Below are 26857 nucleotides of genomic sequence, written 5' to 3'. Positions count from 1 at the left end.
GGAGGAGGAAGTAGCTTCTGCAGCTATCAGGAAAGATAGGGCTGACCAGGAGGGGAGGGGATCAAACGATGTGGGTAGGGTTGAGGCTCTGGTCATGGGAGATTACATCGTTAGACACGTGGAGAAAGTGTGTGGAGGAAACGGTACCAGGGTAGAGTGTTATCCAGGAATTAGGTTGAGGCAGATGTTGAGGAAAGTAGAAGAGAGGGAGGAGGGGAAAGAGAAGGTAGTAGTGTTTCACGTTGGTACCAACAACGTAAGGCAAGCTGATATAAGTACCAACATAGTTGGAGATGTGTGGGATCTGGTAAATGCAGCACGGGTGAAGTTTAAGAAAGCGGAGATTGTTATTAGTGGAATACTGTGCAGAAGGGATACTGACTGGAGGGTGATTGGGGATTTAAATGAGACTATGGAGTGAGTATGTGGGAAACTGGGAGTGAAATTTCTAGATCCTAATGGGTGGGTAGGAGATAGCGATCTGCGTTCAGATGGCCTTCATTTAAACTGCAGTGGTACGTATAAGTTAGGAAATTTGTTTGGAAGGGTAATAGGGAGGTACATTCAGGGATACGGGATGGCCCAGGGAGCGGTGATAAGGGAACAGGGAACTGGAAATCCAGTAGGGATGACATAAAATTGTTAGTGTTGAACTGTAGAAGTATTGTAAGGAAAGGAATAGAATTAAGTAATTTAATAGATATATATTTACCAGATATTGTAATAGGAGTTGAAACATGGCTGAGAAATGATATAATGGATGCAGAAATTTTCTCACGGCACTGGAGTATCGTAGAGATAGGATAGGAATGGTGGGAGGGGGAGTGTTCATTCTGGTGAAAGAAGAATTTGTAAGCTACGAAAAAGTTAAAGATGAGACACATGAAATTGTAGGTGTAAGGCTCATTTCTAAAGATAATAGGCAACTTGATATATTTGGAGTGTACAGATCGGGAAAGGGTAGCACTGATGTGGATTCGGAATTATTTGATAGGATAGTCAGCTATGTGGGAAACGACAAGGAAAGAAATGTGATTGTAGCGGGAGATCTGGATTTGCCAGATGTAAATTGGGAAGGAAATGCGAACGACAGGAAGCATGACCAACAAATGGCAAATAAGTTAATATGGGAAGGACAGCTGATTCAGAAAATGATGGAACCAACCAGAGGGAAAAATATCCTGGATGTCGTGCTGATAAAACCAGATGAGCTCTATAGGGAAACTGAAGTAATAGATGGTATTAGTGATCATGAAGCTGTTTTTGTGGTAGTTAAAAATAAATGTGATAGAAAGGAAGGTCTTAAAAGTAGGACTGTTAGGCAGTACCATATGGCTGATAAAGCAGGCATGAGGCAGTTTCTAAAAAGTGACTATGATCGGTGGAAAACGGTAAATAAAAATGTAAACAGACTCTGGAAGGGGTTTAAAGAAATTGTTGAGAAATGCGAAAACAGGTTTGTACCATTAAGGGTGGTAAGGAATGGTAAAGACCCACCTTATTAAAATAGAGAAATAAAGAGACTAACAAGGAGGTGCAGACTGGAAAGTAATAGATAGAAATGGCTGTGGAAGTAAGGAGAAATTGAAGAAACTTACAAGAAAATTGAATCTAGCAAAGAAGGCAGCTAAGGATAACATGATGGCAAGCATAATTGGCAGTCATACGAATTTTAGTAAGAAATGGAAGGGTATGTATAGGTATTTTAAGGCAGAAACAGGTTCCAAGAAGGACATTACAGGAATAATTAATGAACAAGGGGAGTGTGTATGTGAGGATCTTCAAAGGGCAGAAGTATTCAGTCAGCAGTATGTAAAGATTCTTGGTTACAAGGATAATGTCCAGATAGAGGAGGAGACTAAGGCCAAAGAAGTAATAAAATTTACATATGATAACAATGACATTTACAATAAGATACAAAAGTTGAAAACTAGAAAAGCAGCTGGAATTGATCAGATTTCTGGGGATATACTAAAGACAATGGGTTGGGATATAGTACCATATCTGAAGTACTTAATTGATTATTGTTTGGTCGGAGGAGCTATACCAGATAAATGGAGAGTTGCTATAGTAGCCCCTGTGTATAAAGGAAAGGGTGATAGACATAAAGCTGAAAATTACAGACCAGTAAGTTTGACATGCATTGTATGTAAGCTTTGGGAAGGCATTCTTTCTGATTATATTAGACATGTTTGTGAAATTAATAACTGGTTTGATAGAGGGCAATTCGGTTTTAGGAAAGGTTATTCCACTGAAGCTCAACTTGTAGGATTCCAGCAAGATATAGCAGATATCTTGGATTCTGGAGGTCAAATGGACTGTATCGCAATTGACCTGTCTAAAGCATTTGATAGGGTGGATCATGGGAGACTACTGGCAAAAATGAGTGCAATTGGACTAGACAAAAGAGTGACTGAATGGGCTGCTATATTTCTAGAAAACAGATCTCAGAGAATTAGAGTAGGTGAAGCTTTATCTGACCCTGTAATAATTAAGAGGGGAATTCCTCAAGGCAGTATTGTGTATGTACGTTTAGTCCTCAGCCCGAAGGCTGGTTGGATCCTCAACAGCTCTGCCATCAGCTGTCATAGATGGCCTAGGCATCACTGAAGAGGCATACTAGGGACATGAGGAGTGAGGTAGTTTCCCGTTGCTTTCCTCATCGGGCCAGAAGTTGCTATTACATATTAGTCTGCCAAGCCCACTGAAATGCATGCACCAACCGACCCTATGAGCAATATTTTCACACCATTCATAGCAGGGACTGGCTGCAGAAGGAATGGCATTAATAGCATCACTCATACCTCAGTCACTTTCATTTTGTCAAAGCCAAGGATAAAGCTGAGACAGATCAGTGAAAGTAATAAGATTGCTCTAGCCCATATCAGAAGACATAGTGCACTGTAAACACTAGGTCCCGCCAGCAAAGGCATCAAGGCAGTGTTATTGGACCTTTATGTTTTCTTATATATATAAATGATATTAGTAAAGGAGTGGAATCGGAGGTAAGGCTTTTTGCGGATGATGTTATTCTCTATAGAGTGATAAATAAGTTACAAGATTGTGAACAACTGCAACGTGACCTCGAAAATGTTGTGAGATGGACAGCAGGCAATGGTATGTTGATAAACGGGGTTAAAAGTCAGGTTGTGAGTTTCACAAATAGGAAAAGTCCTCTCAGTTTTAATTACTGCATTGATGGGGTGAAAGTTCCTTTTGGGGATCATTGTAAGTATCTAGGTGTTAATATAAGAAAAGATCTTCATTGGGGTAATCACATAAATGGGTTTGTAAATAAAGGGTACAGATCTCTGCACATGGTTATGAGGGTGTTTAGGGGTTGTAGTAAGGATGTAAAGGAGAGGGCATATGTCTCTGGTAAGACCCCAACTAGAGTATGGTTCCAGTGTATGGGACCCTCACCAGGATTACCTGATTCAAGAACTGGAAAAAAATCCAAAGAAAAGCAGCTCGATTTGTTCTGGGTGATTTCCAACAAAAGAGTAGCGTTACAAAAATGTTGCTATGTTTGGGTTGGGAAGAATTGAGAGAAAGAAGAAGAGCTACTCGACTCAGTGGTATGTTCCGAGCTGTCAGCGGAGAGATGGCGTGGAATGACATCAGTAGACGAATAAGTTTGAATGGAGTTTATAAAAGTAGGAAAGATCACAATATGAAGATAAAGTTGGAATTCAAGAGGACAAACTGGGGCAAATATTAATTTATAGGAAGGGGAATTAGGGACTGGAATAACTTACCAAGGGAGATGTTCAATAAATTTCCAATTTCTTTGAAATCATTTAGGAAAAGGCTAGGAAAGCAACAGATAGGGAATCTGCCACCTGGGCGACTGCCCTAAATGCAGATCAGTATTGACTGATTGATTGATTGATTGATTGACTGATTGATTGACAGACAGTGTTTCTATTGTTAAATTATAATTATTGCACTGTTGTAAATGTGGGTGAGTATTTATTTCACAGTATTACTGAAATAAATGTATTACACCATATTTATGAAATAGGCTTATATTATTACAAAATTCAACCTCCACATAACAAGGGTCCAAATGAACCAATTTGGGCATTGTAGGTAAATTGAAATGGCAGGTGTCCTAGTGTCCATTATGTACTAAACTGACACTGGATGTTTGGTTATTTTGACAATTTTTTTTTCTATGTCGCACTGAGATAGATAGGTCTTATGGTGATGATGACATAGGAAAGGACTATGAGTGGTGAGGAATTGGCCTTAATTAAGGTACAACCCCAGCACTTGCCTGGTGTGAAAATGGGAAATAAAAAACCATCTTCAGGGTTGCATCAGGGGGGGGGGGGGGTTCCAACCCACTATATCCCGGATGCAAGCTCACAGCTGCGCGCCCCTAACCACACGGCCAACTTGCTCGATGGTTATTTTGACAAACAAACCTCCCATGCACTGTAGCTTTCCCCTTCGTCACCTCTCAAAAATAATACTAATGGTAATACTAAATTCCCATGAAGGGAATTAGATATTTTTCCACCAATAGAGCATATCAAAAATCAGATCAAAAATTGGATGTATGGCCTTTCAGGCGTTTGCTCTATTAACCAGCATTTCGTCTTAGGTCTGACACTAGACTCGTCAGAGTGGGATGTGTCAGACCCTACCCACTGTATTACCATTTGGAATTGCTAGGCGGGCATTAATTCCATTGTGGAGTTTTATCTCCCGTATGCAGTTATCAGACTGTGCCACATAAGAGGCTTCTGATAAGTTCACCTGTATACACCCCAGCATCAGTGGGTAGGGTCTGACACATCCCACTCTGACGAGTCTAGTGTCAGACCTAAGACGAAATGCTGGTTAATAGAGCAAACGCCTGAAAAGCCATACATCCAATTTTTGATCTGATTTTTGATATGCTCTATTGGTGGAAAAATATCTAATTCCCTTCATGGGAATTTAGTATTACCATTTGGAATTGCTAGGCGGGCATTAATTCCATTGTGGAGTTTTATCTCCCGTATGCAGTTATCAGACTGTGCCACATAAGAGGCTTCTGATAAGTTCACCTGTATACACCCCAGCATCAGTGGGTAGGGTCTGACACATCCCACTCTGACGAGTCTAGTGTCAGACCTAAGACGAAATGCTGGTTAATAGAGCAAACGCCTGAAAAGCCATACATCCAATTTTTGATCTGATTTTTGATATGCTCTATTGGTGGAAAAATATCTAATTCCCTTCATGGGAATTTAGTATTACCATTTGGAATTGCTAGGCGGGCATTAATTCCATTGTGGAGTTTTATCTCCCGTATGCAGTTATCAGACTGTGCCACATAAGAGGCTTCTGATAAGTTCACCTGTATACACCCCAGCATCAGTGGATAGGGTCTGACACATCCCACTCTGACGAGTCTAGTGTCAGACCTAAGACGAAATGCTGGTTAATAGAGCAAACGCCTGAAAAGCCATACATCCAATTTTTGATCTGATTTTTGATATGCTCTATTGGTGGAAAAATATCTAATTCCCTTCATGGGAATTTAGTATTACCATTTGGAATTGCTAGGCGGGCATTAATTCCATTGTGGAGTTTTATCTCCCGTATGCAGTTATCAGACTGTGCCACATAAGAGGCTTCTGATAAGTTCACCTGTATACACCCCAGCATCAGTGGGTAGGGTCTGACACATCCCACTCTGACGAGTCTAGTGTCAGACCTAAGACGAAATGCTGGTTAATAGAGCAAACGCCTGAAAAGCCATACATCCAATTTTTGATCTGATTTTTGATATGCTCTATTGGTGGAAAAATATCTAATTCCCTTCATGGGAATTTAGTATTACCATTTGGAATTGCTAGGCGGGCATTAATTCCATTGTGGAGTTTTATCTCCCGTATGCAGTTATCAGACTGTGCCACATAAGAGGCTTCTGATAAGTTCACCTGTATACACCCCAGCATCAGTGGGTAGGGTCTGACACATCCCACTTTGACGAGTTTAGTGTCAGACCTAAGACGAAATGCTGGTTAATAGAGCAAACGCCTGAAAAGCCATACATCCAATTTTTGATCTGATTTTTGATATGCTCTATTGGTGGAAAAATATCTAATTCCCTTCATGGGAATTTAGTATTACCATTTGGAATTGCTAGGCGGGCATTAATTCCATTGTGGAGTTTTATCTCCCGTATGCAGTTATCAGACTGTGCCACATAAGAGGCTTCTGATAAGTTCACCTGTATACACCGCAGCATCAGTGGATAGGGTCTGACACATCCCACTCTGACGAGTCTAGTGTCAGACCTAAGACGAAATGCTGGTTAATAGAGCAAACGCCTGAAAAGCCATACATCCAATTTTTGATCTGATTTTTGATATGCTCTATTGGTGGAAAAATATCTAATTCCCTTCATGGGAATTTAGTATTACCATTTGGAATTGCTAGGCGGGCATTAATTCCATTGTGGAGTTTTATCTCCCGTATGCAGTTATCAGACTGTGCCACATAAGAGGCTTCTGATAAGTTCACCTGTATACACCCCAGCATCAGTGGGTAGGGTCTGACACATCCCACTCTGACGAGTCTAGTGTCAGACCTAAGACGAAATGCTGGTTAATAGAGCAAACGCCTGAAAAGCCATACATCCAATTTTTGATCTGATTTCTCAAAAATAAGTCACAATCTTCTATCTATCCACCTTCTCTCTACCCACATCCAATTATCATTAGATCCCCAATCCGACTCGTTGGCTGAACAGTCAGCGTACTGGCCTTCGGTTCATAGGGTCCCGGGTTCGATTCCCGGCCGGGTCAGGGATTTTAACCTTAATTGGTTAATTCCAATGGCACGGGGGCTGGGTGTATGTGTTGTCTTCATCATCATTTCATACTCATCATGACATGCAGGTCACCTACGGGAGTCAAATAGAAAGACTTGCACTTGGCAAGCCGAACCCGTCCTAGGATATCCCGGCACTAAAAGCCATATGACATTTCATTTCATTTCATTAGATTCCCAACATGTAATACATTGTTGTTTACTACCTATATCAATTTTACATTCTTCCTTCCACAAACATCAATAAAATAAATAATTTCCCATCAAATTGCCAGTCTTATTGTTAGAACTTTCCTGAGAGTCCTTCTATTGCAGAATACTGCTCACATATTTTGATTTAGCTTTAAGTGTGCATGACTATTAATTTTGCCATAAGCCATGGGATTTTCAGATTTACAAGGAATCCCAACCATAGGGATGTGATTTTCCATTTCACAAATCTCATATGCACCAACTGAGATTAGAACCAAGACTGCTTCACTCAATTTTCACACATGCCTTCAGCTTTGGAACTATTTCACAGAGTTAAAGAAGAGTATAACCAATTTTTGGAGAAATACATTCTATATACAGAGTACCTAACTATAAAGGTTATAAATAAAATCCATCTTGACTGGTCAGTAATTTGAAATATTCCATTTTCACATTTTTCTAGCTCTATTACTTACCATTGTGGTTCTTGAGGAAGGAAATAGTAGATTTTAATACAGTGGATTTATCCATTTTACGGCTATTGGTAGACACCATTGAGCTTAATTCATTTATGAGCATGTTGAACTGGTCCCTGCGTTTCTTTTCACTTAAGTTTCGAGACTTCCTGCAAAGAAAAGAACATGTTTTACAATACATCACCAGCAATCCCGTTACAAGCATTCATCTGTATTATTATTACTATATTTTTTCTATTATTATTATTATTATTATTATTATTATTATAGCTGCCTCTGTGGATCCGTGGTAGTGTGTCGGCCTCCGGATCCCAAGATAGCGGGATCAAACCCGGCAGAGGTAGTCGGATTTTTGAAGGGCAGAAAAAAGTCCATTCGACACTCCATGTCGTACGATGTCGGCATGTAAAAGATCTCTGGTGATACATTTGGTATTTACCCGACAAAATTAATTCAATCTCAGCCATAGACGCCCAAGAGAGATCCAGTTTACTCTAGTTCCGCTAGATGGCAGACAGAGTACACCGGAACGTCGAAATTGACGAGCAGACAGCCAGATGGCGTCAAATCGAAATGTCTGCATAACGGTAGCTGAGGCCATACGATTATTATTATTATTATTATTATTATTATTATTATTATTATTATTATTATTATTATTATTATTATTATGGTTTGATTCAATTCAATAATCTGATTTTGCTAAGTATTAATTAATTATCGCTTGCTTTATTGTATTTAATTTTTTGTGTATATATGTGTGTGTGTTAGCATTAAAATCATCTAGAATGAGACTAACTGCCTAATATCAGATATGGATATGTTTTGTGAAACCTTTTGACATTGCAAAATATGGTGTAATACTGCTACAGTAACTGTCAAGTCATTGCTTTGTCATTGTATGCATTTAAGCAAATCTTGCATTGAATAGGTGGTGATAATAGCATAAATTATTTTTGTGATAATTTGCTTCTAGTCAGTTTCAATACAGAACAATCATGAGAATTGACTCTTCCAATTGTATGCATTTAGCAATAAGATCATATTTAGGCAACTCCTAGTGTGCCTTAGGCTATTTCAACACAATATGTAACATTTGTAGCTGGATGGGAGTGACATCATATCTGTTTTTAGCTCTGTCGTGGCTGTTATACCATGTGACAACTTACGTCTATATATATGGGCTGTATCCTATAGCGGCAGTCAGTTGGATAGTTCAGTCGGTTGGAAAGGTTGGTTCGAAGGAGATGAATGGAGAGACTTGCCATGAAGTCAACTGGAGTCAATTGGAAGGAGAGGAATGGGAAACAGTGATATGGATACATAATCGTCAGTGACCAAATGGATTATATGTTCGGAGTGTGTTTCGTGCATCTATTTGGTGACAGCCAATAATACTGAGTCGTCGTAATGCAGACTAACAATTATCAGTGAATTACTTGTAAAGTTAATTGTGAAGTGTAAATATTATTTCAAGCCATACTATATCTCGTTTGTGAAATTAAAAGGATACATCACCAAATTAGGCTTGAGAAACCTACAGCTGATACCAATTCAGAGGAATACGTCATAGTAACACTCAATGTGTTCAAGGTACAATTAAGTGAACCAGTGAGGGATAAATTTCTTGTACAACTTTTAAATGTCCGGTCAAGAGGATTTCAAATTTAATGCCTACAGTTTCCTTCAGTTGTAATGTCAAGAGTTTTATATTATCTTTTGAATTATTGCAGTAAATCTCACTCATTAAAATCAGCATTTAAAGAATATATTTTGTTTAGCATCAAATATAATAGATAGTTTCATTTCAATAAGTAGATCAGATAACCTCAGATTTTAATGGGTAAACCGAACGCCAATCTCCTATTCCCAGAACCTATATGTTATGCTGTCAAAGTAAGCTTATTACCTCACACCCTAGAGAAATTCAAGACTCTCATTCTATTATCGTTACATCTATTTGTAGCTGGCGCCCATCAACAATATTGTATGTGTAAGTAATCAGGTAAGTACTAAGTGTGAGTAAATACTCCGATGATTGAACATTTTATTTCATAAATATTTTAATATTATTTCATTTTCATTCAGTCTTATATTTTTAAATAAGCGAGTAATAGTCACAACAGTAGTTCATTTCCCACCATAAAAAGCGAACGACTTAAAATTTCCAATCGTAGGTTATGATAGTAGGTTATGATTTTCATTTCTGTGTCGACGTATAACTAATATGATAAGAGTTTGAGGAATGTTCCACCATTCAACACATTGTAAGATATATTAAATTGTGGAACATCCCTCAAACTCTATCATATTAAAATTTCCAAGTCAAAGAGTACACTAACGACACACTATTAATGATATTTCTAGGCTGGTTGACATATTGAGGTTTATCTATATTTTGATAGAAAAAAGGGTGCACTTCTGTGCTTTTAGAACAAGTTTAAATAACGGTATACAGCACACTACAAATTACCCATAATGCTTGCTGCTTTTCACTTTACAAACGTAATTTAACTATGTAGGTTTACTGGCAAAGAATGTATTGGATAAATACAGTATAAATCAGAGAGTAAGACAAAAAATATATCATTATGGAAGATCACTGCATAGGGCAAAGTACACTAAATTTGGTGGTGATCTTCCTGTCCACTCACTTTCTGAGTCAGGAAGTGTGCATTCTTCATTGCACAATCCCAACTGACACTACTACTCACCGAGCAGTTAATGTTACATGCTTGAGGATTTGAAACCCATCACTACTGCTAATGTATTACACTATTATATACCACATCTTTTTTTCACAAGTTTACTGACTGAAAGCTTGTATGATCACTGTGAATCTCACCGACATTTGTGACTTTTTTGTAATCAAAGCATTAACTCCTCAACTGCCCTGATGAAGGTGAGTCAAACTAGCCTATCAAACAACAAGCTTGAGAGCAAAAACAGAAAACACCTAGACAAGTCAGTGAGGTTAAGCACAAGAAATAATTAAGTAGGGGTGAAACAACCAATCCAAATCATGGTGAAACCACCAACCCAAACAGAATCAATATGTAATGATGATGATTTTACAATTAACATATGTGCAGCCTAGTTGCAAAAAAGTTTTGTCCATTTTTCTAGAAAATGAGATAGGCACGTGAATTCATTCTTCACTCACAGCAACATACTCCAGTGTAAAATCTTTGTTGCAAAGTCAGGTTAATTCTCTTGAAAAGAGGCTTCAGAATATTGGTCCTCTTGCAGATCTTGTTTTGTCCATTGGCTGTACTGTTTCATATTACATTTTGTCAAACCAACTGGTGCAAAAAAAGTTTTGCCATATAACAATCTGTAGGTTACAATAAAAAAATTGCAGAACTTGTTTAATCCACTTTGCAGCACAGGTTGTTTAAATTAGTATTTATTAATTACTAATTGTAAAAATTCTCAGTATAAGAAGTTAATTTAATTTTTAACAAGCGGCCAACCTGAGATGATAAAACATCCGACATTGTATTTCCCTCAACATTATGTAAACAAAGCAGTAGCTGTAGAAATACCTCGCAGCAGTGTATCTGAGCAACTAAAGTTACAAAATATGAATCCTCTGAAAGTAAAAGAATATGAACTGGGAAAAGAAACAAAGAAGAGAAGCAGGAAGGCTACATGGAAACGAAATGTGGAAAAGAGAATGAGCTAAGGTTTACAGAAGTGTGTTGCATTCGTTAGCTCAATACCTAGAAGTCGAACTTTTATTCAATGGCCAAATAAACATTTAATACAATTTGTTTCAGATATTCCATGGCATCGTTTCCTCCATCACACTTATGTCAACACAAAGCCGTGGAATTTTTTTGATGCAGTGAAGAGAGCTACCAGAAATTTTATACCAATCTGGACAATTTCATATTAAGACATGTTACAGTTTTTACCCCACTACGTAACAGATCAAGACATGGAAATAGTGATTCCTGCAGAAAGTACTAAATATTTCATGCCAGGCATGAAAAGTGATCGCAAATACCAGTTTGCCAGCATCTGTTTATAAAAATACTGTGCTTATCAAGGGATAGGGTGCAAGCATTCTGTCAAAAGTTTTTGGAAATGGGTATGAACCTACTGAGCGAAGAGGTGGCGACAGGAAAACTGCTGAGTTTTCAGGAAGACGATAAGCAACAAAAAGTATTTATAGAGCCTATAGAAAACCTCAAAATGCAGTATTGATGTAGCAAGAATACACAACGGCAATATTTGCCAAGCAAACTGAGCATTAAATTCTTTCGCTACATTGGACAGTATCGCAAAGAGTTTCTGTAGTGCAATGGTGTGCACGCGGAGGTGATGACAACAACATCACGCACTGTGTAGCAGTAGCGGAACAAGCCAAAACAGTCAAGATGTGGATGGTACAGAGGAAAGTTCAGTGTGTTCTGTGGCTTGCTAAATTTGAATCTGTGACCAAAGGGCAACGCGAATATCGTTCAAGGATACCGGGAGTTTGTTGGACCAACACCGTTCTGGTGAGCCATCGGTAAGTAACGAGTCTGTAGAGGCAATAAGGGAGAGCTACTCAAGGAGCCCAAAAAAAAAATTGGTGCTAGAGAAGACTACACTCCATAAGGTTTTAAAGAAAATTCTCTGTTTTTTGAGTTACAAATTGCAGATGTTGCACACTATCAAACTGGCAGGTAGACCCAAACGATTCGCGTTTGTTACAGATATGCTCAATGAGATCGGCAATGATGAACGCTTTCTGACGAAGACTATGTTTAGTCATGAAGCCACATTCCATGTCTGTGGACATGTTCATCGCCATAACATCCAAATATGGGCTGCTGAAAAAACCTCGTGCCTATGCTGAGCACGAATGTAACACCTCTCAGGTGAACATGTGGTGTGCCCTGATGCATGATGAAGTTGTAGGCCCATTTTTCTTTGCGGAATAGACTGTGAGGTCCAACAGCTACTTTGACATGTTGCAATTGTATGCAGTGCCACAATTTCCAGAAGGTGTTATCTTTGAACAGGACGGCACTCCTCCATATTACGGCTACATTGTTCATGAGTTTCTGGATGCAACATTCTCCCAGCAGTGGATCGGCAGGGGTGTTGTCATGGCATTGCCACCACGATCCCCGGACCTAACACCATTAGAGTTTTACTTGTGGGTTTATGTGAAGCAACACATGTACAGTGAACGCATCAATGACATTAATCGCTTAAAACAGAATCACAGACCTTATTCACTCTGTTACACCAGACATCCTTAACCGTGTGTGGGAAGAACTAGCATATTGTTTAGATGTGTGTAGGGCAACAAATGGTTCATGTTTGTGGGTTACTGTAGTCACGTCCTAGTTCGTGAACCATGGGCAACGGCTGAGTGGCCTAGTAAGTGGTCCTGAGAGTCGGGATACCAGTTGCTATGGAATGGGAGTGGGCATCTCGGACATATTCTGAGTCGTGGCCCTCCTTGTGCTCAGGCGGCTAGGACTATACAATTCACCGGTGGTCCATAACCCGTTAGAGGAAAGATCCTCACTTGGACTATGTGCAAGTAGAGCAGCATCCTGCGTCATGAATTTACCGAGCTCAGAACACTTTAAGCAAGCCTCGGACCTATGGGAGTAATGGAGTCCCACTCCCATTTGACAGGCGAGGGACTCCTTGGAAACAACTTGGCAAATGAAATGGAATTCGATGAGGAGCTATCAATATTAATGGGGCTTATGGAAGAAAGAAGGTAGAACTGGCTGAGTCAGCAAAGAGGATGCATCTGGATGTGCTAGGAGTAAGTGATATTCGGGTAAGGGGAGATAACGAGGAAGAGATAGGAGATTATAAAGTGTACTTGACGGGTGTTAGAAAGGGAAGGGCAGAGTCTGGGGTAGGGCTCTTTATCAGGAATACCATTGCACGCAACATAGTTTCTGTTAGACACGTAAATTAGCGAATGATGTGGGTAGATTTGTCAGTGGGAGGAATTAGGACAAGAACTGTGTCCGTGTATTCACCATGTGAGGGTGCAGATGAGGATGAAATTGACAAGTTTTATGAAGCATTGAGTGACATCGTGGTCAGGGTCAACAGCAAGGACAGGATAGTGCTAATGGGCGATTTCAATGCGAGAGTTCGGAATAGAACTGAAGGATACGAAAGGGTGATTGGTAAATGTGGGGAAGATATGGAAGCTAATGGGAATGGGAAGCGTTTGCTGGACTTCTGTGCTAGTATGGGTTTAGCTGTTATGAATACATTCTTCAAGCATAAGGCTATTCACCGCAACACATGGGAGGCTAGGGGTACCAGATCCATAATAGACTATATCTTAACAGACATTGAATTCAGGAAATCTGTTAGGAATGTACGTGTTTTTTGCGGATTTTTCAATGATAGAGACCACTATCTGATCTGTAGTGAACTAAGTATCTCTAGGCCTAGGGTAGAGAAAGTGAAATCTGTCTGCAAACGAATAAGGGTAGAAAAGCTCCAGGATGAGGAAATTAGACAGAAGTACATGGATATGATTAGTGAGAAGTTTCGAACAGTAGACAGTAAGCAGGTTCAGGATATAGAAAGTGAATGGCTGGCATACAGGGATGCTGTAGTAGAAACAGCAAGGGAATGCCTAGGAACAACTGTGTGTAAAGATGGGAAAAGGTGAACATCTTGGTGGAATGATGAAGTGAAAGGAGCTTGTAAAAAGAAGGCTTATCAGAAATGGCTCCAAACAAGGGCCGAGGCAGACAGGGATTTATACGTAGATGAAAGAAACAGAACAAAACAAATAGTTGTTGAATCCAAATAGAAGTCATGGGAAGATTTTGGTAATATCCTGGAAAGGCTAGGTCAAGCTGCAGGGAAACCTTTCTGGACAGTAATAAAGAATCTTAGGAAGGGAGGGAAAAAGGAAATGAACAGTGTTTTGAGTATTTCAGGTAACTCATAATAGATCCCAGGGAATCACTGGAGAGGTGGAGGGAATATTTTGAACATCTCCTCAATGTAAAATGAAATCATCCTAGTGGTGTTCCGAACAGCCAAGCTCATGGGGAGGAGGAAAATGATGTTGGTGAAATTATGCTTGAGGAAGTGGAAAGGATAGTAAATAAACGCCATTGTCATAAGGCAGCAGGAATAGATGAAATTAGACCTAAAATGGTGAAGTATAGTGGGAAGGCAGGGATGAAATGGCTTCATAGAATAGTAAAACTAGCGTGGAGTGTTGGTAAGGTACCTTCAGATTGGACAAAAGCAGTAATTGCACCTATCTATAAGCAAGGAACAGGAAGAATTGCAACAACTATCGAGGTATCTCACTGATTAGTATACCAGGCAAAGTATTCACTGGCATCTTGGAAGGGAGGGTGCGATTAGTCGTTGAGAGGAAGTTGGATGAAAACCAGTGTGGTTTCAGACCACAGCGAAGCTGTCAGGATCAGATTTTCAGTATGCGCCAGGTAATTGAAAAATGCTAAGAGAGGAATAGGCAGTTGTGTTTATGTTTCGTAGATCTAGATAAAGCATATGACAGGGTACCGAGGGAAAAGATGTTCGCCATACTGGGGGACTATGGAATTAAAGGTAGATTATTAAAATCAATCAAAAGCATTTATGTTGACAATTGGACTTCAGTGAGAATTGATGGTAGAATGAGTTCCTGGTTCAGAGTACTTACAGGAGTTAGACAAGGCTGTAATCTTTCACCTTTGCTGTTCGTAGTTTACATGGATCATCTGCTGAAAGGTATAAAATGGCAGGGAGGGATTCAGTTAGGTGGAAATGTAGTAAACAGTTTGGCCTATGCTGACGACTTGGTCTTAATGGCAAACTGTGCCGAAAGCCTGCAGTCTAATATCTTGGAACTTTAAAATAGGTGCAATGAGTATGGTATGAAAATTAGCCTTTCGAAGACTAAATTGATGTCAGTAGGTAAGAAATTCAACAGAATTGAATGTCGGATTGGTGATACAAAGCTAGAACAGGTCGATAATTTCAAGTATTTAGGTTGTGTGTTCTCCCAGGATGGTAATATAGCAAGTGAGATAAAATCAAGGTGTAGTAAAGCTAATGCAGTGAGCTCGCAGTTGCGATCAGCAGTATTCTGTAAGAAGGAAGTCAGCTCCCAGACGAAACTATCTTTACATCGGTCTGTTTTCAGACTAACTTTGCTTTACGGGAGCGAAAGCTTGGTGGACTCAGGATATCTTATTCATAAATTAGAAGTAACGGACATGAAAGTAGCAAGAATGATTGCTGGTACAAACAGGTGGGAACAATGGCAGGAGGGTACTCGGAATGAGGAGATAAAGGCTAATTTAGGAATGAACTCGATGGATGAAGCTGTACGCATAAACCGGCTTCGGTGGTGGGGTCATGTGAGGCGAATGGATGAGGATAGGTTACCTAGGAGAATAATGGACACTGTTATGGAGGGTAAGAGAAGTAGAGGGAGACCAAGACGACGATGGTTAGACTCGGTTTCTAACGATTTATAGATAAGAGGTATAGAACTAAATGAGGCCACAACACTAGTTGCAAATCGAGGATTGTGGCGACGTTTAGTAAATTCTCAGAGGCTTGCAGACTGAACGCTGAAAGGCATAACAGTCTATAATGATAATGTATGTATGTAGGGCAATAAATGGAGGCCACATCGAACTGCACTGAACAGGTATGGACATTTGGAGATTTTTCCTTTTATTTGGTGAAGATGTCACATTTTTATCTTGTTCCGTTGCTTTCCTGTGACCAGGCAAAAGTGCACTATAACTCTACAGACACACTATACAATGACATGCATGAGATTGACCTTCATGTAAAACAGCGGTTCCCAAACTTTTTCACCTCTCATACCATTTACTACCCATTTTACTTAAGTAGTATCCCCAAACCATACCCACCATTTTACCACATTGCTACAATGTAGCTTGTTGTTTAAAGGGGCCTAAAATCTAGGTCACTGGCCCCTAAAGTACAAGTCAAAACTAAATGTAGTTGTTACAGGGTTACCCGTGGATCAACAGAGGTGAATATCGTTCAAGGATACCGGCAGTTTGCTGGGTGAATGGGTCTAACTACAAAGTCAAACTTAATTTAAAATTTTAACAAAGGTTATATTTTTCAAAAAATAACAAAACTTTAACCATTTTTCACTTAGTGAAATAACAATGACATAGCAAATTAGAAACAAGATTTAGAAAGATCCAAGATTTCCAAACTTGAACATTCTTGGGCTACAAGCCCCTAGTTTTACAATTTTTGCGTACCCAGCTCAATTTTAAAAAGAAAATACATTTACCCAAAGGGCAGAAATCCCCTAATACCTGGAGCACTTGCTCCAAAAATTGAAATATCAGGCCTCTCACAGGCAATTTTACAACTCTTGAAAAAGAGCTCACACGCTCTCAGTTCTTGAGCCTACTCCAGGCAACACAATATGAGAATCTTAATAATCACTGGCCTTACAAGGCACTATTTTCAAATAGCCATCTTATTATACAGAGGTATCTAGTACCCAACCTATGGGGCCTTAGTGAAAAAGAACAGGTTCAATAAACGGCCCGAGTACCACCGGAATGGAGTCAAAGATTGAGCTCCCATACAAAAAATTAAAAACCTATAGGGCACTTGGCCAACGAAACAGGGGCTAATCCCGAACTACTGAGGTAGCGCGCATGGAGATAACTTCAATACATTGCAGAAACAAATGCGGTACCTCAAACCAAGATGAAGGAGAACGAGAGGGTATATCACTCTCTATCCCCGGTTTACAGTTAGAAATTTATGAAATTTTACATGAGCTGACAGGAGATTTACACATTAGAGGAGTTAGTTACATATTTATGGTTTCGGACCTTTCCCTCTGGTTAAACTGCGGGGCAGAGAATTAAAAATGTTAACTGGCCATTACCTTACTGAAGAACTGCTGCCTGATGAAAGAGGTGCCTCCCGCCCCCTGCTTGACACACACACTAAGTTAGATGATGATCAAATGGCCTGGAGACGAGAAAATCTGCAGTTTATAAACCCTCGGGGAAAGTTTGAGACCTTTCACGAATAAAACAGCCATATCCTCACAATTTTATTGGTGAATGAAAAGGTTATACTCAAAATCGAAAAAGAAATATGGGAATGGTTGAAAATTAATTCCAGAAATTCTTGATTGGTTAAATTTAAAACTGGTGGAAAGAAAAGATAAATATTGCCAACCTAAAGATGAATGAACAAAATTTAGTAAGGAGAAAATTTATGAATACAAAATTTCTTCAAAAAAGTTCTTTCACTTTGCACCAGGGTGCATGAGAGAATGTCCAAACTTCTTGATAAATGGAAAACAAAACAAGTTGAAATTCACACAGTACTGGAAACTTCACAATAACAAAATTTTAGTGGTGCCATCTTCAGAGAAAATTTATAAGTTGGACCAGTTTCAAGTTCACTGTTTCTCTTGTAGAGGAGTTCTTTAAGGCGCAAGATTTAAATGTGCGGCGTGGAGGTGTACCTCCCAGTGCAGACCTCCTCCGCCCCCAAAGTCCTTCCAAGAGGTGACACAGAATAATTTTAAAAAAACATTATTATTTTACTTTGAAGAAAGGAAAAAAAAAATTCTAAGTTTTTTTTTTTGTTTTTGTAGTAGAGAGGTGGAAGGTAGATTAACCTCCAGCTTTATAGAGTCTTAGTTGCCTTGGAATGTGGAATACATGTTGATACTTTTGACGGCAAGTACTGCCGCCGCTACCGATATCCAGTTGAGGTCGCCCGGACCCCTCAAGTACGCTCAGATACACCTCTCCCGCTACTATGAGAGGGGTAGTCGTGGTGGAGGATGCCGCAGATCAGAAGTGTATTTAAAGTCCCCAGATGAGTTGGCGGTAGGGGCGCCGCACATCAACCTTTGCCGGGAGGTGGACTCCGGCGCGCCGTACACAGGTAGACATCACGGGAGTGGAGTGGGCCCGTACCCCACCTCAGTGGAGGTAGGGCGACGAACGGCTGCGGGGACACTGAAACAGTAAGATCTCGGCGGGGAAAAAATTTGTTGTTGGTGACTTGAGATTTAAAGGGTACGATCTTAATTGGTGATGCAGAGGACTGGGTGGCGCGGAAGGCTTTTCATGCCATAAGTGTTGATGTGCAAGAGGCGGGGGCTTGGTAACGGCCACTAAGGAATTGACAGCAGGAAAACCAGAGGGGAAGATTGTACATCAGTATTGTACCGGTTACGGCCTGTACATGCGTATTTTTTAATAGTTAATTGCATTTAATCATCACGCGTAATATTCCGAGCAAGCCTGGTTTGTTTAAACTCGGTGGAACAAGCAAGCGAGTCGAGGACATCTGTGAGTGTGACGTGGCGGCAGGGGCAAGACAGATCACCCGCCTGACACACCAAGTGTAGCTGGCCTGACCTGTTATGTTCTGGATTCAAGCGTCACACCTTCACGAACATTCGATTAAGAAAATTTTAAATCTCCTTTAATAATTATGGTAGCGACTTGAGCGACATGTCATTTTGAAGGGAATCACATAAATGTCGCAAAGCGTGAATCTCAAGTAAATCCGTCGAGGGATTCATGAGATAACCAGCTTCAAGGAATCAAGCTATATGATGACGTAGAAGCCCCCAAACTGAATATGAGGAGGGCTCACTTTAGCCTGATCGGTCAGTCACAGCTGAGTATTCAGCCTGGCTCTACACGCTGCCGTAGTCGTCAGAGGCTATCTTTGAGTAGTTACAGTCATCATGCGGAACTTAAACCATCACAGCCATATGGGACTTATCAATTGTGCGTGCGTGAACTCTAAAATTATTCAAAGTCTTTCTGAACATGGACTTGTAATATCTGTGAGTGTTTAGGAACAAATTATTCAAAGTATGAACATTAACTTGTAATTTTTGCCCATGATGAACTCTAAAATTATTCTAAGTCTTTATGAACAGTGACTTGTAATTTTTCCGGTGATTACTCAAAGTCTTTACAGACATTGACTTGTAATTTTCGCCCGTGATGAACTCTAAAATTATTCAAGGTCTTTATGAACATGGACTTGTAATATCTGTGAGTGTTAAGGAACAATTTATTCAAAGTCTTCACAGACTGTGACTTGTAATTTTTGCCAGTGATGAACTCTAAAATTATTCAAAGTCTTTTGTGGACATTGACTTGTGATTTTTGCCAGTGATTATTCAAGTCTTTACAGACATTGACTTGTAATTTTCGCCAGTGATGAACTCTGAAATTATTCAAAGTCTTTACGAACATTGACATGCAATTTCTGCCAGTGATGAACTCTAAAATTATTCAAAGTGTTTATGAACAGGGACTTGTCATTTTCGCGAGTGTTAAGGAACGAATTCTTTAAAGTCTTTTATGGACAGTGACTTGTAATTTTACCAGTGGTGAACTCCAAAATTATTGAAAGTCTTTATGAACAGGGACTTGTCATTTTCGCGAGTGTTAAGGAACAAATTCTTTAAAGTCTTTATGGACATTGACTTGTGATTTTGCCAATTGTGAGAAACCAATTATTCAAGGTCTTTATGAACTTTGACTTGTAAATTCTGTGAGTGATGAAGAACACATTTTCGAAGTCATTGTGGACATATCAGCCACATTGGACTTAGGTGATGAGTGATTACCTGCAACATCGTCAGAGACCATCAGAGATCATCCAGAACATCGGAAGTTCGAGACTTACTCATACACGACTAACCTGGGTGTTCCGGCCTCATCTTAACGGAGTATTTGGCATCTTCCGGAACGTGTTCCAGCCTGTTCGGCCCGGTGAGCTGGAGACCCGGACCATTAAAAGGACGATATTGAAGACAACCCCTATCTACAATGAGGTGATGTGCAATTTGATATGCATTTCATGAATAAACTCTTATTCAATCTGATTAAGATTTTTCTTGTAGATAGGACCCTGCCTCCTGTACCAAGCCCTAGCTAGTGTCTATCCAGTTTCGCTCTGAGAACTATTTCATGCTTACATTAAAATTAAAATCTTAAAGTCAGGCTCTTTTACTGGTACAGTATACATATAGATAACACAATACAACCAAAGGGCAAAAGGCCTTAGATTTAAAGAAAAATATAACCTTCAAGCTCCTGCTAAAATGTTGACAGCTAAGTTAACAATGACGTTACACAGGTTTTATTTGTGAGATGTGGACTCTAAAGATCCTCACCGTGGCTGGAATGCTCACCAATAATGTAACAGGAGTCAGAAAATCTAAAATGATGCACGACCCATGAAATCTGGGGGCAAGCTTGCCCGCGGAAATTAAGTTTTTAACCATGACTTGATCTCCTACTTTTAAATTGGTGGGCCTCCGTCCACGATCATATCTTTCCCTATTTATTTTATTTAGCGTATGGCTAGAGATACAGCATCTATTTTTATAAAATCTACACTATATACGTATGTCCAAATTGTTTATATAGTCTATAGCCTCTGGAGTTGCAAAAGCAAAGTCACTAGCACTGCCATTGTATTTTCTAGTCCTGCATTCTTTGATTATGTGCTTCACTGTCTGTTGTGTAGCGCCACAGTCACACTCAGATGTTGGGATTCTGTTCCACTTGTAGTGGAAGCTACATAGTTCCCGTGGTTTGTTCAGATCTTGTTCAGTGCGGACCATAGTCTACGAGGGAGGTTGAAACCAGGTGGCGGCGTCTTCTTCACAGAAGGCATTGTCGGGCAGTATTTGTCGTTGAGTCTCTTCTGCCATTCAGCTGAAGTTTGGTAGTTCGCATTTCACAAGTTCATGGCATCTCTAGTTGGTGGTTTTCTCGAACGCAGATGATTAATATTCGCATCGTCGATGTCATTATGTATCGGGAGGTTATCCCTAACCTTTTCATGAGAAGCTTTAAGATTGGCCTTAGCCTTCTTCCATAGATCTCTAATGTTATCAGGATCTATTGTCTCTGGTAGAATATCATTGAGTGACCAATGGTTAGAGAGCGGCGTGTTGGGCACAAATTTAAACATCAAGGAAGCTGGAGTGAACTTATGAGATTCATGAACCGCCAAATTCAAAGCGAAGGACAACCAATGCAGGGATGTATCCCACCTGGAATGATTGTTATGATGAAATGCAATGAGCGCCGATCTCAGATTACGATTAACCCGCTCAGCCAGAGATGGTTGAGGATAATACGCCGAAGTAGTTACATGAGAGATGGACAGATCAAAACAGAATTTACGGAAGAAATTGGAGGTAAATGCCTTAGCATTATCAGAAACTAAATATTGACACGGGCCAAAAGAAGCAAAGATGGTATTTAAACAAGCAATGGTGGACTGAGCGGTAGCCAGCTTAGTCGGAAATAACCAGGAAAATCTTGTGAAACAAGAATGAATTTGTTTGCATTCCCCTTTGATTGGGGGAAGGGTCCTACGTAGTCCATATAGAGGCGTTTCATGGGACGTGACGCTTGATGAGAAGATAGAAGACCTAGCTTCGAGGACAATGTGGGTTTACTGAGCAAGAATGATTTACAAGCTTTTATTAATTCTCGAATTTCACCGTCCAAACCTCTCCAGATAAACATCTCTCGGATCTTTTCTTGAGTTTTGAAGATGCCTAAATGTCCCCCTAATGGGGTCTCATGGTAGTACTTGAAGATCATAGGTACAAGAACAGCTGGAACCACAACTTTCATCTTTTGATCCTGCCTCCTCGACGGGCAACATAAAACCCCATTCCTCAACACATAAGGGACGACATGTTCCCCAGAAGAAAGGGTTTCCATAACAGGAGCCACGTTGATATTTTTCGATATCTCTAAACAACATGGGGGCATCAGTTCGAATGGCATTTACACCAGGAGGTATGGGCTCGGGAAGAGAAGAACTATCTTCCAATTCAGAGATCTACACATCATTAGCAAACATGCGGCTTAATCCGTCCGCCACAACATTTTCAGATCCTCTTATATGCCTAACATCAAACTGGAAGGCCGAAATCCTGATAGCCCATTTGGCTATACGCCTCATACGATATGGCCTAGCTAAGACCCAACTTAAGGCTTGGTTATCAGTTTCTAGGTCGAACTTGACATGTTCCAGATAGAGGCGGAACTTCTCTAATGCAAGTAAGACTGCCAAACCCTCAAGTTCATAGATGGAATACTTGGCTTCTTGAGCCGATAGTGCCCTAGAAGCATAGGCGATGGGTCGCCTTCCAAGTTCAGTCTCTAGAAGAAGCACAGCAGTCACCGCCGCCGCCGACGCGTCTGTTTGAACGATTAATTTCTTCGAGAAATCAGACATAGCAAGCACAGGGGCATTACAAAGAGCTAGTTTCAGATCTTCGAAAGCGGCTTGTTGAGAAGGCCCCCACTCAAATTTGACGCCTTTCCTACGAAGTAAGTTCAAGGGCGCCGCTCTGTTAGCGAAGTTAGGAATAAATTTCCTGAAGAAATTCACCATGCCTATGAATTTGGCAATACCTTTGATGTCCTTAGGAGGTTTGAAATCACGGATGGCCTGTGTTCTAGAATAATCGATCGAAACACCGTCGGGCGACACAATATGCCCTAATGCAAGTAACACTGCCAAACCCTCAAGTTCATAGATGGAATACATGGACGGTTTAGCAAAAGCTACCTCAGATAACTTTACTCTTAACCCTGCCTTACGAAGGTGATTAAGGACCTCTTTCAGATGATCAAGGTGTTCTTCAAAGGTCTCAGAAAATACGACATCATCAAGATAATGGTACAAGTATTCAAACTTGATGTCGGAGAAGACCCTATCTAGCAGTCCCGTTAGCACAGCTGCCCCCGTGGGGAGCCCGAAAGGCACGCGGTTGTACTTGTACAAGTTCCAATCCGTGCCAAAAGCTGTTAGATGTTTTGATTCCTCAGCTAGAGGGATCTGATTATATGCCTGATTGAGGTCTAAGATGGTGAAGAACTTAGCTTTCCGAAACCATGAAAAACAAGAGTGAAGGTCGGGAAGAGGCACAGACTGTAACACCACCATCCGATTTAAAGCCCTGTTGTCAATCACAGGCCTGAAACCACCTTGCGTTTTCGGAACGAGAAAAATGGGCGATGAATACGCCGACTTAAAAGGTCGAATAATACCATCCTTCAGCATCTGATCGATGATCTCCTTCAGAGCCTTCATTTTAGGTGGAGATAACCTATAAGGTGGAAACCTAACGGGGATCGAATCCGTAACCTCAATCTTGTATTCAATAAGGTCAGTAACTCCAAGAGTATCAGAAAAGACATCAGGAAACGACTGACACAACTTACGAATACTCTCAGCCTGCTCCTTATTTAGATGTCTAAGGTCTAACATCATCTCATCCTGGGTAGGCGAAACAGATGAACACGACACAGAATTACATTTTAGCAAGGGAATTTTACAATTATTAGCAAATTTGAAGGTGCACGACTTGCTCTGAATGTCGAGCACTAGACCGGTAGAAGACATGAAATCCGCTCCTAATATAATGGGGCAAGAAAAGTGCTTAGCCACAAACAGTTTTACTTTCCAAGTGAATTTAGAAATACAAATTTTGGCATATAGGAAACCTAAAATTTCTAATGGAGAAGAATTAGCCAAAACGCATTGAACCAAAGACGAACAATAATTAGAAAATTTGCAAACGGACTTTAATTTGGAATACCTCTCAGCCGAAATAATGGAACAAACACTCCCCGAATCTGCTAGAGCAGTAATCGGTTCATTATTCAACTCAATTTTGAGAAAAGGTACAGGTGTGGGGGGTCTCCGCTGTAATCCTAAGACATTCTTTGGGGCATTCAAATGCTGGGTTTGAAGAACTGCTACCCTGTTCCGAGCTTTCGGTGGATTTACCCGGGGCTGAGCCTTAGGAAGATGAATTTGCCGACTCAGCCGATGCCCCTAGTCATTTTTGATTATTTGAGTTTGCGGAGGTTCCACCAGAAGTTGAACAGGAGGGGGCACTATTAGCATTAGGGCAATTCTTGGCGATATGAGAAAACGAGCCGTATTTAAAGCATCCTTGTGTTGACCCTGCTCCATTCTTTGTCCCACTGGATTTAATCAAAGGACACTTATTACGCAGATGATCTACCGATCCACACGCATAACATTTACGGGTTGTGAAGGTTCGGCGAGGTGGAGGCCGAAAGTTATTCGAAAACGGAGGGGCCTCCTTAGCGACTCTTCAGGTGTCGGCATACCTAACTCCTTCGGCTGAGACAGCCATAGCCTCTAATTCAGCAAACGTTCGAGGACGCAACGCAAAAGACAGATATGACCTGTAGGGAGGGGAAATGCCTTCCACAATTGCCTGCACAATTTGATCTTCTGGGAATGAAGTCTGGATGAAGTCGGCCAGATTTTCATCCAGTCGCTGTACTCTGTAATAGTACCTTTGAATTAATGCAGACATTGCTCGACCCGGAATGAAATTAGCTAGCAGATGGGCGTGGAAGACTTCTATAGATGATTGTTCAGCTATTGCTCTGACTATCTTGTCCGAGAGGACACCAATGGAGTAAGGATAAATAATCTGAAGAATTTGAGAAGGGGAAAGAGAAAACACAAGAGCATGATCCTGAAATTCAACTAAAAATCTTAAAAATGAAATGACATCACTAGTAGAATTGATCGAAAATTTAGAAATTCCCCTAAGCAACATAGCCAGAGGATGAGGCAAACTACTAAAGACAGGTGACATAACAGGTAACGGCCTAGGGGGTGAAGAAGCCTCAGACACAGCATTATTTAAAAAGAAGGGTGGAATGGATGTACGACGCTCAGGTTCATTGCCTAATGGGGCAGAAGTTTGTTGAGTGGCTACCGGTTTTCCACCTTCTTCACCCTTGGAAGAATCTTCCACATTAGCTATATTTACAACAGTGGCTTGATCGGTTTTGGGAGTAGCTGTCCCAGTTAACAAATGACTAACCTTACTGGACATTTTTGATAGATGATCGACTAAATTACTCGCCTCCTTAGCATACCCTTCCTTTAATTTAAGACAGTAGATCGCTTACTCTATTGTAAAAATGGAACAATCTAGCCTGCACTCTTTTAAGTTAATTTGGAGATGGATCACTTACTTCAAAAAAGCTAACTAAAGATGCTAACTCAGTAGTGTTGTCAGTGATAGTGGAAAGAGCCTCATCAATGTCCTTCTCTCCCAAAGTTGGGAGACTAATTGGTAACTCTAATGACTCTTTCAATTTGGTTGTATCTGCCGCAACCGTGCCTTCAGATTAAACATTTCTAATAGATAATTCATAAATCAATTCCTCCTTGCGCAAGCAGCCGGGATGGAGGACTTCGCGAGGGCCGGACATGATGACACCAAAAATTTACAAATTTAGAAAATAGGAAAAGAAAATTCCAGCGACTGAGAAAATTGTTAGAGTACAAATCGAATCTTATGTTTAGCCGTCAAAAGGGGCTTAATTGAGATCCATTCAACCACGCTCTGCTACAACTTGTTACGGGGTTACCCGTGGATCAGCAGAGGTGAAAGAAGGTGCTGGGGTGAATGGGTCTAACTACAAAGTCAAACTTAATTTAAAATTTTAACAAAGGTTATATTTTTCAAAAAATAACAAAACTTTAACCATTTTTCACTTAGTGAAATAACAATGACATAGCAAATTAGAAACAAGATTTAGAAAGACCCAAGATTTCCAAACTTGAACATTCTTGGGCTACAAGCCCCTAGTTTTACAATTTTTGGGTACCCAGCTCAATTTTAAAAAGAATATACATTTACCCAAAGGGCAGAAATCCCCTAATACCTGGAGCACTTGCTCCAAAAATTGAAATATCAGGCCTCTCACAGGCAATTTTACAACTCTTGAAAAAGAGCTCACACGCTCTCAGTTCTTGAGCCTACTCCAGGCAACACAATTTGAGAATCTTAATAATCACTGGCCTTACAAGGCACTATTTACAAATAGCCATCTTATTACACAGAGGTATCTAGTACCGAACCTACGGGGCCTTAGTGAAAAAGAACAGGTTCAATAAACAGCCCAAGTACCACCGGAATGGAGTCAAAGATTGAGCTCCCATAAAAAAAATTAAAAACCTATAGGGCACTTGGCCAACAAAACAGGGGCTAATCCCGAACTACTGAGGTAGCGCGCATGGAGATAACTTCAATACATTGCAGAAACAAATGCGGTACCTCAAACCAAGATGAAGGGGAGCTCGAGAGGGTATATCACTCTCTATCCCCGGTTTACAGTTAGAAATTTATGAAATTTTACATGAGCCGACAGGAGATTTACACTTTAGAGAAGTTAGTTACATATTTAAAGTTTCGGACCTTTCCCTCTGGTTAAACTGCGGGGCAGAGAATTAAAAATGTTAACTGGCCATTACCTTACTGAAGA

At 40.3% G+C, this 26857-nt stretch overlaps 1 protein-coding gene across 1 annotated transcript in view; it reads right to left on the bottom strand.

The window, feature by feature from the left end:
• The window catches only part of Clk (circadian locomoter output cycles kaput protein Clock), a 938225-nt gene that overhangs the window by 694655 nt on the left and 216713 nt on the right, over positions 1-26857 (bottom strand). The window contains exon 4 of the mRNA XM_068225986.1: positions 7500-7648. Within this exon, the coding sequence (XP_068082087.1) occupies positions 7500-7648 (149 nt within the window). The remainder of the gene's footprint in view (positions 1-7499; positions 7649-26857) is intronic.

The sequence above is a fragment of the Anabrus simplex genome, chromosome 2 (genome assembly GCF_040414725.1).
Source record: "Anabrus simplex isolate iqAnaSimp1 chromosome 2, ASM4041472v1, whole genome shotgun sequence".
In the NCBI taxonomy this organism is placed as follows: domain Eukaryota; kingdom Metazoa; phylum Arthropoda; class Insecta; order Orthoptera; family Tettigoniidae; genus Anabrus; species Anabrus simplex.
Note: the sequence above shows the minus strand (reverse complement) of the source record. Positions and strands in the feature narration are given on the sequence as shown.